Source organism: Daucus carota, chromosome 4, assembly GCF_001625215.2.
Source record: "Daucus carota subsp. sativus chromosome 4, DH1 v3.0, whole genome shotgun sequence".
NCBI classification, from domain to species: domain Eukaryota; kingdom Viridiplantae; phylum Streptophyta; class Magnoliopsida; order Apiales; family Apiaceae; genus Daucus; species Daucus carota.
Genome location: NC_030384.2, coordinates 1,551,687 through 1,566,178, shown reverse-complemented (window position 1 = coordinate 1,566,178; position 14,492 = coordinate 1,551,687). Strand labels below are relative to the sequence as shown.

At 37.7% G+C, this 14,492-nt stretch overlaps 1 protein-coding gene and 1 non-coding gene across 2 annotated transcripts; one reads left to right on the top strand and one right to left on the bottom strand.

Moving 5' to 3' along the window:
* Positions 1 to 7,682: 7,682 nt before the first annotated feature.
* Positions 7,683 to 8,717, bottom strand: LOC135152057 (uncharacterized). The gene has a single exon (XM_064091527.1). It carries the CDS (start codon positions 8,715 to 8,717, stop codon positions 7,683 to 7,685), a length of 1,035 nt encoding a protein of 344 aa, XP_063947597.1.
* Positions 8,718 to 9,801: 1,084 nt separating this feature from the next.
* Positions 9,802 to 9,908, top strand: LOC135152472 (small nucleolar RNA R71). Its single transcript, XR_010291650.1, has one exon. It is a non-coding gene; the product is annotated as a small nucleolar RNA R71 (small nucleolar RNA).
* Positions 9,909 to 14,492: the final 4,584 nt, after the last annotated feature.

Here is a 14,492-nt window from a genome sequence, read left to right as displayed (position 1 = left end):
CGACATCGTGAGGTTCCGCAATCGAATATGTGTACCATCTGATATAGAGATTAAGAAAGAAATATTGTCCGATGCACATTCATCATCTTTTTCGGTACATCCTGGATCTACGAAGATGTATAAGGATTTAAAACAACATTTTTGGTGGCCTAAGATGAAGAGAGAAATTGCAGAATGGGTGGCAAGATGTTTAGTTTGTCAACAAGTGAAAGCGGAGCATCAAAGGCCAGGAGGATTATTACAATCGCTACCTGTCCCTGAATGGAAATGGGAACACATCACTATGGATTTTGTATTAGGATTGCCAAGGACACAAAGAGGAAATGATGTCATCTGGGTTATCGTGGATAGACTAACAAAGAGTGCCCACTTTCTGGCTATATCAGAATCATCACCTTTAGAGAAGTTAGCAAAGTTGTATATACGAGAAATAGTTAGACTGCATGGAGTACCTGTTTCAATTGTGTCTGACAGAGATCCCAGATTTACTTCAAGATTTTGGAATAGTTTTCAAGAAGAGATGGGTACAAAACTAAGCATGAGCACGACATTTCACCCTCAAACTGATGGGCAATCGGAACGTACAATTCAAATCTTAGAAGACATGTTAAGAGCTTGTGTGTTGGATTTTAAAGGAAGTTGGGAAGAACATTTGCCTTTAATAGAATTTGCGTATAATAATAGTTATCAAGCGACAATTGGAATGGCTCCATATGAAGCTCTTTATGGACGTCGATGTAGAACACCGCTATGTTGGGATGAAGTTGGAGAAAGAAGATTGTTGGGGCCTGAGTTAATTCGTGTTACTACAGAAAAAGTGAAATTGATACAACAAAGGATCTTAACAGCCCAGAGTAGACAAAAGAGTTATGCAGATAAAGATCGCCGAGATGTGATGTTTAAGGAGGGAGATTTTGTATTTCTTAAAATTTCTCCATGGAAAGGTGTTATGAGGTTCGGGAAGAAAGGAAAGTTAAGTCCTCGTTATATCGGACCATTCGAGGTTCTTAGAAGAATTGGAGAAGTGGCATACGAGTTAGCACTACCACCAAGTTTAGGACATATTCACAATGTGTTTCATGTGTCATATCTGCGAAAGTATATCTCGGATCCATCACATATTATAGATTATGAACCGATAGAAATTCAGGAAAATATGCAGTACGAAGAACTCCCAGTAGAAATAGTAGATCGCCGCGAGCAGAAGTTAAGAACAAAGGTCATACCACTAGTGAAAGTGATTTGGAGAAATCATAATATAGAAGAAGAAACTTGGAAACCCGAGGAAATGATGAAGGCGAAATATCCCCACTTATTCGATAAATCAGGTATAATTAAATTTTAAATTTCGAGGACGAAATTCTTTTAAGGGGGGAAGGATGTAATATCCCTACTTAATTTTATTTGAAAATACATAAATTATATGTATTTTGAAGAATATTATTATATTTTCTTCCATCTCGTAAAATTGCGTCCAATCTCAAAAATAAAATTTTGGACTTTTCGACCCAAAAGTTTTGGTTTAGATGTTAGATGGGCCTAGGCAAGTAGCCAATCCCAATTTTTAATTATTGTGCATGTGCTCAACCTCACTATATGGTGGAGGCAAGAGCCTTGTACTCACATCTTCTCGATGTGGGACAAGTTGTCAATACCAATCTTGAGTTTTATAGCTTGTCAATGTGTAACTTGATGATTAATTTTCATCTTTACTTCCATATTTATAAGAAGTGGAATTTTAGCCTTCCATGTCATATTTATGAACTTATTTTTCTTATCAGGCTAAGTAAAGCCAAGTGAAGGAATATGTTTTACTTATATTTTAATATTTTAATTATATAGAACTTTGTGAGTTCATATGCAGAACTTGCGAGTTCTATGCTCAACTTCTATTATGGAAAGGGTGAGTTCCCTTTAATCACTTAAGAAGTGAGACTTGTTGGCTTTATATAGAGTTGAGAAAGAGATCTATTTAAAACTATCTCGATGTGGGATAAAATATAATTATCCACAAACCAAACTACAAGTTGTAGCCGGGTTATTTGCAAGGATTGGCTCTATAGCCTTGAATTATATAAAGGAGGACATGATGTACCTTCTATACCTCCTCGATGTGGGACTAATTATAGTCCAAGTTAAACAACTAACTTGGGTTCATAGTATTAATTTAGAGAAAGAGATGCTTACATCTCTTATGTCTCAGCAATGTATCTTCCACATGATTTTGAGAAATTTATCTATTTCTCTTCGTATGAAACTATATTAATTAAAATTTTAAACTGAATTTAATTGGTTATAACGGAGCCAAGAGAAAGCTAGAAACTTTCTTAAGTAAAGAGTAAGGTGAGTGGGATTTATATAGACATGGGATGGAGGGGAGTTGCTTTATCTTTTCAATGTGGTACATAGTAATTTGTAAATGGGATAGAAATCTCCCAACCCACATCTTCAAAAGAAAGGAGCAAGGATGGATATATATAGCAAGAGGCAAGGCATTAATTAATAAAATTTGGAGATTTCAACAAGACATGCATCCCTTGTGCACCTAGGCATCTTGCTAGCTTCTTTGAAGTTCTTTTCTTTTAATCATTATTTTTGTACCACATTGATAGCAATATGCTATATTCTTGTGAATATAACCAATGACCTAGTATCTAATCTAAGAAAATTAGAGAAGCAAGGCAAACACAGCTTGGCGCCAAGGCAAGCACCACCCTAACAACCTATTTTATTTTCTCAAACCTATATTCACCATACCATATCGAGAGGGAGAAAAAGGAAAGTAGTGACTTTCCTTATATAAACACATACATGTCTAAGCTTACTAAATAGGAAGCTCCTGGCTAAATCTAGTAAGTCTCCTTACTTAGTATTTTCATAGTTTTATTAGTTATTATTTAATTATTGATTATTGATTTATTTGATTTGATTAGTAGTAATTGGAGATTTATTATAAGCATGACTCGATAATAATAAAATAAACGTGTGAATATTTTAGGGAACGAAGTTCTTGGACTTGAGACTTAAATTAGGACATTGTGCACTGTAAGTATATACTGTACTTATTCGCTGTTAATGTTTAATATTTAAATGATGATTTGATTTTGAAAATCATGTTTTACTGATGAAAAACGAGTATTCTTGCATTGATATTTGATGAACTGATGATGATGCCTTCCTTTTTGGAAGTAAAGCTAAACCGATTGTTTAGCTGGTCGGGATCCCAACTTGATGAATTGATAACTAATCATGTTTGAATACTCGGTTTTAATCTTATGTGAACTATTTTGCTGTGATGAACCTTTGATGATATTGATAAATTCTTGATGATTATTTTATCGAAAGATTGTTTTAGTTTTTGGATAAACCTCAGTTGAATCGTACAATATATGCTTACTGAGCTTTATGAGCTCACTCTTTTATGTCACTAACTTTCTCAGGAAAGAATTTTGGAGAAGGATGTTCTGGAAAGGATAAGAATGTGATGAACTAAGGTTTTAGTGGCAACGAGAGGCATGTAGCAAGTAAAGGAAGATGCTAGTGTATTATGTTTGTGTTTGTGTTAGGAGCTTATGATGTAATCTTTTGTTACAAACTTGAAGACGTTGTAAGAGATTTATATTATTAAGTGTTGTTAAGATTGTGTAAGCATATATTGAGTTAGTTAGTTTGTTTGGCATCCCCGGGCCGGGTTGCTGAGGTCATCCCGAGCCGGGGGCGTCACAGTGGGAGCCTGATGTATGCAATATTATGTATGAGGCTTGATATCTGCTTTGCCGTGGGCATGGTTAGCAGATACCAGTCAAACCCAGGACAGGAACATTGGAGTGCTGTAAAAGCAATACTCAAGTACCTGCGAAGGACTAAGGAGTATATGTTGGTTTACAAGTCCTCTGATTTATTGCCTCTGGGATATACCGATTCGGATTTCCAGACAGATAAGGATAAGAGAAAGTTCACCTCGGGATGTGTTTTTACTTTGGGAGGTGGAGCCGTAATATGGAGGAGTGTGAAGCAAAAATGCATCGCAGACTCAACCATGGAAGCCGAATATGTGGCAGCCTCTGAGGCAGCCAAAGAGGCTATATGGTTCCGAACCTTCCTGCTGGATTTGGATGTGGTTCCTAATCTGCCACAGCAAATCACGATTTATTGTGATAACACTGGTGCAGTGGCGAATACCAAGGAACCACGGGCCCATAAGGCAGCGAAACACATAGAGCGTAAGTATCACCTCATACGACAGTTCGTTAAGCGAGGAGATATCATTGTGGCTGACATAGCATCGAAGGATAACAGGGCAGATCCTTTCACGAAGAGCTTACCAGCTAAGGCTTTTGAGGAGCACGTGGAAGCGATTGGAGTCAGATACTTGGTCACATAGTTATTATAGTTGGTAGTGGATTGCTTGTAATAGACACTGATATACTCAAAGAATATCTTAAGTATAAGTGGGAGATTGTTAGGGTTATACTGAAATATTCGTTTGAAGTATGTAACAATTATTTGAGAATATTGAATGCATGTTTTCACATTGTTTGTATATTATATATTGTAGACAATCTAGTATCAAATGGGATAGCAGAAGATTAGATTGTCAGACTCCTTATATAATATAATAAAGGTTCCCAGTCGAGGTGGTGTTAGACAAACCACTGGAACGACTGAAGTATTATTTGGAAATAGTTTATCTTGACTATTGAATAATACTTATATACTTTGTGTATATTGAACGTGATCAAAATAGTAGAATAATTGTTTCTTTAATTCTGACAATAAAGAACTAAGATTATATGATGTTATTAATGCTTAAGTTCTTAATCCGGATATAGTGATTGACACTTGTATTTAATGCACATACCTTGACTCATAAATTAAGTAATTTTTTTTAAATTACGAATTTATGTATTGGGCAATGACATTATATATAGAGTGGGATATTGACTATAGAAGGAAACCGTGTCCGAAAAATATATTCGGGTGATGATGTCCTCTTGAAAGCTCATAAAGATAATTATGCTTTAGTCCTGCAGGCAGATTTGTTCTTGCATAAGTATAAGGTTGAGTGGATGATCAAGGATAAAAGATATTAATTAAATTAATTGTCAGAAATTAATTTAATTAATGGACATGCGAAATCTTAAACATGGGGAATTTATAAGCAATTAATATGGGAGCCGAATTAAATAATTAATTTACGGAATTAGGAAAGGTAGTGCAAATATTAATTCTTTAGTGGATTGAATTAATATTTAATGACATTGGGCCTGGCCCGGAATGTCATTGGAAGGCCTGACCTAATGATCCATGATCCCTACTGTAGCCTATATATATTCTCGTTCTCCTAAAGCTGAAAAACACACCAAAACGAATTCATCCTAGAGTTTGAGAGAGGCGCACGTTTTTCTCAAGGAGACAGCTAGGGTTTTGGGTTTTCGGAGCTTTAAGGAGAGGCACCTTGGGAGATCGAAGGCCACACTTCGTCCAATGAGAATCAGGGAATACAGTAGAAGACGTGGATTTGAATCGCTTGCGCCGTAGCGATTAAGGTTAATATTCTGTTCGAATTATTAATTAATATCATAAAACGCAGGACCAAGGTCCGACTGTTCCTACAACCAACACCTTGGTCCCAGGGAGCCGTGCTTGGTCAGAGAAAGAATAACATCTTTCATGTGATTTACTATGCTAGTAAGACTCTCAATGGTGCTCAGCAGAAGTCACTAGCATCACACATCATCTCGAATGGCTCATTCCAATCAGGTGCAGTAATAACAGGGGCTGTAGTTAATTTCTTCTTTAGAGTTTCGAACACAGCTAAGCACTCTTCATCAAATTTGAATGGCACATCCTGTTAGGGTTCATCTGAAATATTCGTTTGAAGTATATAACAATTATTTGAGAAACTTGAATGCATGTTTTCACATTGTCTGTATATTATATATTGTAGACAATCTAGTATCAAATGGGATAGCAGAAGGTTAGATTGTCAAACTCCTTATATAATATAATAAAGGTTCACAGTCTAAATGGTGTTATACAAACCATTGGAACGACTGAAGTATTATTTGGAAATAGTTTATCTTGACTATTGAATAATACTTATATACTTTGTGTATATTTAACGTGATCAAAATAGTAGAATAATTGTTTCTTTTACTCTGACAATAAAGAACTAAGATTCTATGATGTTATTATCGCTTAGGTTCTTAATCCGGATATAGTGATTGACACTTGTATTTAATGCACATGCCTTGACTCATAAGTTAAGTAATTTATTTTAAATTACGAATTTATGTATTGGGCAATGACATTATATACAGAGTGGGATATTGACTATAAAAGGAAACCATGTCCGAAAAATATATTCGAGTGATGATGTCCTCTTGAAAGCTCATAAAGATAATTATGCTTTAGTCCTGTAGGCAGATATGTTCTTGCATAATTATAAGGTTGAGTGGATGATAAAGGATAAAAGATATTAATTAAATTAATTGTCAGAAATTAATTTAATTAATGGACATGCGATATCTTAAACATGGGGAATTTATAAGCAATTAATATGGGAGCCGAATTAAATAATTAATTTACAGAATTAGGAAAGGTAGTGCAAATATTAATTCTTTAGTGGATTGAATTAATATTTAATGACATTGGGCCTGGCCCGGAATGTCATTAGAAGGCTTGACCTAATGGTCCATAATCCCTACTATAGCCTATATATATTCTCGTACTCCTAAAGCTGAAATACACACCAAAACGAATTCATCCTAGAGTTTGAGAGAGGCAGACGTTTTTCTCAAGGAGACAGCTAGGGTTCTGGGTTTTCGGAGCTTTAAGGAGAGGCACGCCTTGGGAGATCGAAGGCCACACTTCGTCCAAGGAGAATCAGGGAATACAGTAGAAGATGTGGATTTGAATCGCTTGCGCCGTAGCGATTAAGATTAATATTCTGTTCGAACTTTTTAGTATCATAAAATGCAGGCCAAGGTCCGATTGTTCCTACACACCTTTCTCTAACAAGTTGCACAAGGGCTTGGTGATTTTAGAGAAATCCTTGATGAATCGTCGATAGAAACCCGCATGACCAAGATAACTCCGAATCCCCTTGGCCGAGATTGGTGGAGGAAGATTTTCAATTGTCTCCACCTTCGCTTCATCTACCTCAAGACCCTTGCTCGAAACCTTGTGCCCAAGAATGATGCCCTCTTGAACCATGAAGTGGCATTTTTCCCAATTAAGAACGAGATTGGTTTCCACACATCTTTTTAGCACCATCGTCAAGTTGCTCAAGCATTCATCATAAGAAGAACTGAAAACAGAAAAGTCGTCCATGAATACCTCAACATTGGTACCAATCATCTTGGTGAAAATAGCCATCATGCATATCTCTGAAAAGTTGTTGGTGCACCACAAAGTCCAAAACAAAGACGACGGAATTGATCTTTTCGGGTGGCTTTATTGAGCTTCCAATAATCCATGCATATTCTCCAACCTGTGACTATTCGAGTCAGAATGAGCTCATTCTTCTCATTAGCTACCACGGTCATGCCTCCTTTCTCAGGCACACACTGAACGGGGCTCACCCAAGAACTATCTGAGATTGGATAAATAATGTCAGCATCAAGCCACTTAAGAATCTCCTTCTTTACTACTTCTTTCATGATTGGATTGAGTCTTCTTTAATGCTCAACAGTGGGTTTACTACCCTCCTCGATCAGAATTTTGTGTTGACAATAAGAAGGGCTGATTCCCTTGATATCTGTGATAGTCCATCCAATGGCTGATTTGAATTCCCTAAGAATTCTCAAAAGCTTTTCTTCCTCGATACCTGAAAGGTTAGATGCAATATTTATAGGTAATGTAGAAGCTTCTCTAAGAAAGGCATACCTTAGGTGTTCGGGAAGTTGCTTGAGCTCAGGTTTAGGAGCTTCGACAATGGATGGTTTCAGCCGTTCATGAGAATCTTTTAACTCCGATAACCCAAGAGATTCAATTGGAAGATTTATCCTTCTTCTCCAAGGAGAAGCATTTAAGAATTTCAGGTGTTCTTCTTCCTCCTCATCTCCGAATTCAGAGCCACCTGATAGAACCCTTTCCAAGATTTCAGTTTTCAGCATGTTGTCAATTTTCGAATGTGCTGCAGCTTCAACCACATCAACTTTAAAGCATTCCTCCTCGTACGATGGAAGTTTTATAGCATTGAACACGTTGAAAGTGACCATTTGATCTTGAACTCTCATTGTGAGTTCACCCTTTTGAACATCGATCAACATCCGCCCTGTCGTGAGGAATGGTCTTCCCAAGATGATGAGAATCTTCTTATCTTCCTCAAAGTCGAGAATAACAAAATGAGCAAGGAAGGTTAGCTTATCCACCTTTACCAACACATCTTCAACTATCCCCCTTGGATATGTAATCGAACGACCAGCCAGTTGCCAAGACATTATAGTAGGTTTCAGCTCCGGAAGACCAAGTTGCATGAAAACAGACAATGGCATCAGATTGATGCTAGCTCCCAAGTCACATAAACACTTGTCGAATGACAATTGCCCAATAGTACACGGGATTGTGAAACTTCCCGGATCCTTCAGCTTCGTGGGCAATTTCTGCTGCAACACCGCACTACACTCCTCGGTCAAAGCTACAGTCTCCACTTCCTCAAGCTTGAGTTTCCGCGATAGAATACCTTTCATGAATTTAGCATAACTCGGCATTTTTTCTAGAGCCTCCGCAAAAGGTATGTTGATTTGTAATTTCTTGAAAACCTCTAGAAATTTAGCGAACTGTTTGTCGAGCTTATGCTTCTGAAGTCTCTTCAGGAAAGGGGGAGTGGGATATACTTTCTTGACCCCAAGATCAGCTTAAGGACTAGACTTCTCGGCTGATTCCTTGCTTGCTTCCTCGTTGATTTCATTCTTGTCAGTGTCAACAACAGTTTTTTCACTATCTTCCTTGTTATGCTATGTTGCTGAATCTTTATCCTTCGTAACCTTTCTGGACCTCAAAGTGACTGCCTGTACCTGTTCCTTCACCTCTTTCTTACCCGGATTGGCCTCGGTATCACTAGGAAGAATTCCTTGTGATCTGTTAATCAACGCGTTAGCAATCTGCCCAATCTGGTTCTCCAAAGTTTTGATTGACACCGCTTGGCTTTTAATCATTAGTTTCAACTCTTCCCATTCAGATCTTTTGTTGGAAGACTTTCCAGCCACCCCATGATTTTGTTGCTGGAATCTGGATGGATGGAATTGATATATCGGTGCAATTTGTTGTTGAAAACTAGAAGGGTTGAAAGGTCTAGCTCCTTGCTGTTGAAACTGTTGTTGCGGTTGTGGCAAGAAGTTCTGATTGTTGCTCCAGCTGAAATTCGGATGATTCCGATTATTCGGGTGACAAGTAGCCGGAGCTGGCTGCTGAGATCTCTGAAAATTGCTCACAAACTGAGCTGACTCGCTAGATATGGCACACTGATTAGTGGCATGAGTACCCGCACATAGCTCGCAAACTGAAGGTGGCTGCTCATTTCCTAGATTTGCCAAAGAATCCACCTTCATAGTAAGAGCCTTAAGCTGAGCAGCTATGGCTGAAGTAGCATCAACATCCAGAATCCCTGCTACTTTGCCCTGATGAAGATGCTGAGTAGGATTCTGATATTCATTCGCAGCCATCATTTCGATCAACTCATAAGCCTCATCATAGCTCTTAGCCCATGGAGCTCCACCTGATGCTGCATCGAGCATTGGCCTCGATTGAGGTCCCAAGCCATTACAGAAGTAATTAATAACCATCCAATCAGGCATCCCATGATATGGGCACTTTCGAAGCATCTCTTTGTAGTGTTCCCAAGCTTCACATAAAGTTTCACCAGACAACTGAGAGAATTGAGTGATAGCATTCCTGATTGCAGATGTTTTGGCCATAAGGAAGAACTTAGTAAGAAATTTCTGAGCCAGCTCCTCCCATGTAGTAATAGATTCTGCAAGAAGAGAATGCAACCATCCCTTTGCTTTATATCCCTCAGAGAAAATGGGAACAACCTCAATTTGATGGCGTCGTCAGTAACACCATTGAACTTGAAAGTGTCACAGATCTCAATGAAGTCCCGAATATGCATATTAGGATCCTCAGTCGGAGAACCCCCAAACTGCACTGAGTTCTGTACCATCTGAATAGTGCTCGGTTTGATCTCGAAAGTGGTGGCCTGAATTGCTCGACTAAATGTCATTGATTTTAGGCTCAGAGAAAGCCTTAAGAGCCTTAGTATCATTCGCAACTGGTGGTTGATCACCCATCGTAGTTGTTAGGTCCAGATATGATTGTAGAAGGGGGGGTTGAATACAATCAGTACCAAATCGTCGCGGAAGTGAATCTGATTGAATATGATTTGTTAATCAGATTATAATTAATTAATATAACAATGTTTGACGTCTTTATATAATTAAAATGGTTCAGTTTTAATGTCCACTAAAGTTCGTAGAATAAATTCGACAGGGTATATTCTAGATTTAGTGATTAAAACAACCGGGTTATCAAAGCACAGAAAACTGTGGATATAACGATCAAGCAAGTTACGAACAACTTGAAAGCCTTACAAATGCTTTGATTTACAAAGTGATGAACACTAAAAATGAAGGATGCAATGCCATATTTATAGGCAAAGCATTTGTACTTGTAAGACAATTGAAAGACAAGACAATTGTAAGTAGCAAAGACAAAGTGGAAAGGGCAAGACAATTTTAGATTGCCTTGCAAGCACAAGACACAGCAGAAAGACAATTTTAGAGCTAGCAAGACAATTCAGAGCTCGGTCAGACAATTATATTGCCTTGGCAGGATTGTTCTTTCGGCCAGACAATCCAATTGTCTTGGCAGTGCACCTTCGGTCAGACAATCAAAGATTGTCTTGAAAGACTCAGGAATTTTCTTGCAGGCATTTCCTCGGTCAGACAATCAAGATTGTCTTGGCTGTGCATAATCGGGCAGACAATCCAGAATTGTCTTGCTGAGTACCATTCGGTCAGACAATTAAGAATTGTCTTGGAAGCCTTCCATCGGTCAGACAATTCATAATTGTCTTGAAGGCAATTACTTCGGTAGGACAATCTCTAAGGGATTGTCTTGCTGCTACTTGAATCTTCGGTAAGACAATGTTAATTGTCTTGCAGTCATTCATTCCTTTCAGCAGAAAAACGGTAAGACAATCTCAGATTGTCTTGCTGAGCTTGAGTGGATGATTGAATGTAATTTGTAGATTATATTTAAATAGAAAATTATCCACTTAATTAATTTAATCATATAAATTCATAAATTAAATTAATTCGAGAGTGAATTAATTTAACAAATAAATTACATAATTAATTTAATTATTTGAGAAGTGAAATAATAATCTATTAAATATTTAATCACCCATTCTTCAGTAGAATTGCTTCCCGTCTTCTTTAAACATTAATAACTCCGTCTTGATCAGTCGAACGAACGAACCACCAACTCTGCTTGACTTCAAATATTCAATTTGAATAACTGATACACAGATGCACTGTCTGGTTCATCTATATCTAGTTAAATCAAATATTCTTTGTCAAATAAACATTAAGAATTTGATTTGTTCGTCGAGTCTTCGTCTTGTAAGTACTTCTTCATTAAATGGAATCTTCTGATAAAATAAAGTATAGAAACTTTATATCTTCTGAACTCCTGGACGTGCTACAAAAGATTATTTGTGCACTGAGGCTTGAACATATTAATGAACTTCTTTCAGTGGTGTGCAGCAGCATCCTGGAATTTATCTGACATATAATTCCCATAAATCATTTGACTTTCTTCGTACGGATTCCGTTGACTTGCTATTTACTGAGCTTTCTTATCTGAATTGAGTTTTACCTCTTTAAATACAAATAGGCTGAACATATGCCTTTCAGTAGTACTCACTATTGTTTCCGCTTTTGCCAATGCTTCTTTACGGGCCTGAGAACGTGTTCGCATACACGTCACTCAAATACCTGAAACACACACAAACGAAATAAAAGTGAGAAAAGAATCCAAGTCAGTGAACTTTAACGACCACTAATGACAAGCACATAAACTAAAATATAACACCGAGTCCCCGACAGCGGCGCCAAAAACTTGTTCGCACAAAATCACACAACCGTGCATGGTCACAAGCAATATAGAATTTGAATTAAGTTCATTCCCACAGAGACTAGTGTATCAAGAATGTGTATAGTGTGTGCACTTCCAAAGTATGTAGTTAGTTTCAAATGAAACTACAAAGCTCTATTTATAGGCTTCCAACATCTAACCATGGTTAACGAGTTCGTCCTGGACGAATTGAGTTCGTCCTGGACGAATTCATATTTAACTGTCGTTAGTTAAATAGAAATTGCCCAAAAACTAACTCAATAACCAAAGTTGCGCCAAGTATATATATATATATATATATATATATATATATATATATATATATATATATATATATATATATATACTTGCGCCTCATTTGAGAGACAATAGTTGCGCCTGGGTCAAACCTTGCTCCACTGTGTATGTATGTATATGACATAGAAAACATTCAAGTGTTTAAACTTGTGCCACCATTGCACATAGATGAAGTCAAACTTTGCGCCGGGTCAAAGGTTGCGCCATTTCTCCACTGTCCAATGTAGAGTGACTTAGAATAAATTCCAAGTGAGGAAATTAGTCAAACCTTGCGCCTATTGACCAGGTCAAGACTTGCGCTTGACCATGGTTGCGCCTATTTGTTTGTTAACATAACATGCAAATTTCCTAGAGGATAACTCAACTAACAGATAAGACAAAGATTTAAACAATGGAATGTAAATAGCAAAAGTTTATGGCTTGCATTGAACATTAAACCATATTCATAATAGATTACAAAAGGATGTTCCTTGAACATATCTAACAAATATCCTAATCAATCTAGTCACTCAGAACGAGTGACTTCTCCTTCTTCAGCATCTGAACAGTGAATAATTGGAGTAGAAGGCTCATTCTGAGTAGGCTCTTCAGCTGCAGTGGATTCTCCACGCTTCTTTCTTTCACGAGCCAATGAAAGATAATATTGAACCTCTATATCCACAGGGTCTTCGATGAAATCTGCTGGCTGAGATTGATTGATATACTTCATCTTCCTGAAGTATTGTTGAATATTTCTCCTTGTGCAGTAGTTTACAATCTCAGTATCAGCATCAGCTTTGGCCTTAGTAGCGAAGCCCTTGGTACGTAGGATTGTTGATACAAGAACCAACTGACTAACATCATACTTAAGAAGATGTTGGTGGTCCAGGTAGAAGGTTCCAAACTTTCTCTCGTGAATGAACTTGACACAGTAAGGCTTTCTGACAACTTGTGGACTGTTATGAATAGCACAATCCATAAGTCTGTCACGTAGGAGTTCATTCAGATTCGAGCTGCGTCTGATCTTGTTACGAATCACCCAGATTTCAGTTAGAGATAGAAACTTGAATAAATCAATTGAAACCCTGAATGTTCCGTTTCTCTGAGTAGAAATAATGATCTCCCATTCATTGAGAAGATTCTTGACACCAATAGTTATATATTCTAACTCGAGAGCAAGAGCACGCATAAACATATCTTCATTAGGGTTAGCCTCTCTCAGGTCATAAATGAAGGATTTGAACTTACCATCATTGAAAGGTTCCCTTTGAGGTCCAGAGAGGATTTGTCTTCCAATATCCCAGCTTTCACCAACTTTCCTGGAGATATCCTCTCTCTTTTCCTTGCACTTAGCATCCCAAAGTTTTTGTTTCTCCAGCTTGACCAACTCATCAGTTGTCCTCTTTTCATCCACCAGTTTCTGCAGTTCCTGAAGCTTTGCTTTGCTAGCTTCATGTTGAGCTTTAAACATCTTGACCTTTTCCATGTGCTCAGGGTCCACAGACTGATCTTCATTGAAAAGAAAGCCTTCCTCGAAACGACCTTCTTCCTCAGCTTCAAAATAAGCAGAATCAAATGCATCATCATCATCAACATCTTCAGGAATGTTGTCATAATCCTGATTAGTGAAGATGTTCTCAGTTTCAGGCATTTTGCCTTTTGATTTGCTAGCTGCAGAAGAATCCTTTTTACTTGCTCCTTCTCCACCCTTATCACTCCTATCAGTATCACCACCCTTAACACCCCTATCAGCAGCATCAGCATTGCTGTCATCCTTATCTTTGTCATCCTTATCCTTCTCCCCCTTAGTTGAGGGATCCTCTAGAGTAGACTGAGATGTTGACGGATTGATCTTTAAGTGTTGAACAACTTGAGCCAAAGTTTGCTCCAAGTTGTCAAGCTTCGTCAGACAGAGCTCCTGAGTTGTATCAAATTTGTCCATCCTAGAGTGAATGCCCTTGACATGAGCATCTAATTCCTGTTTGAGAGAAGAAAGTGAAGGATCAACAACCTTTTCTTGTAGAGTCACCAGCTCTCCACTTCTGAATCTGGCATTCTCAGCATTCAACCTTTCT

Coding starts and splice junctions, on each gene's coding strand:
- LOC135152057 (XM_064091527.1), bottom strand. CDS start 8,717: ATGCCGAGTTATGCTAAATTCATGAAAGGTATTCTATCGCGGAAACTC.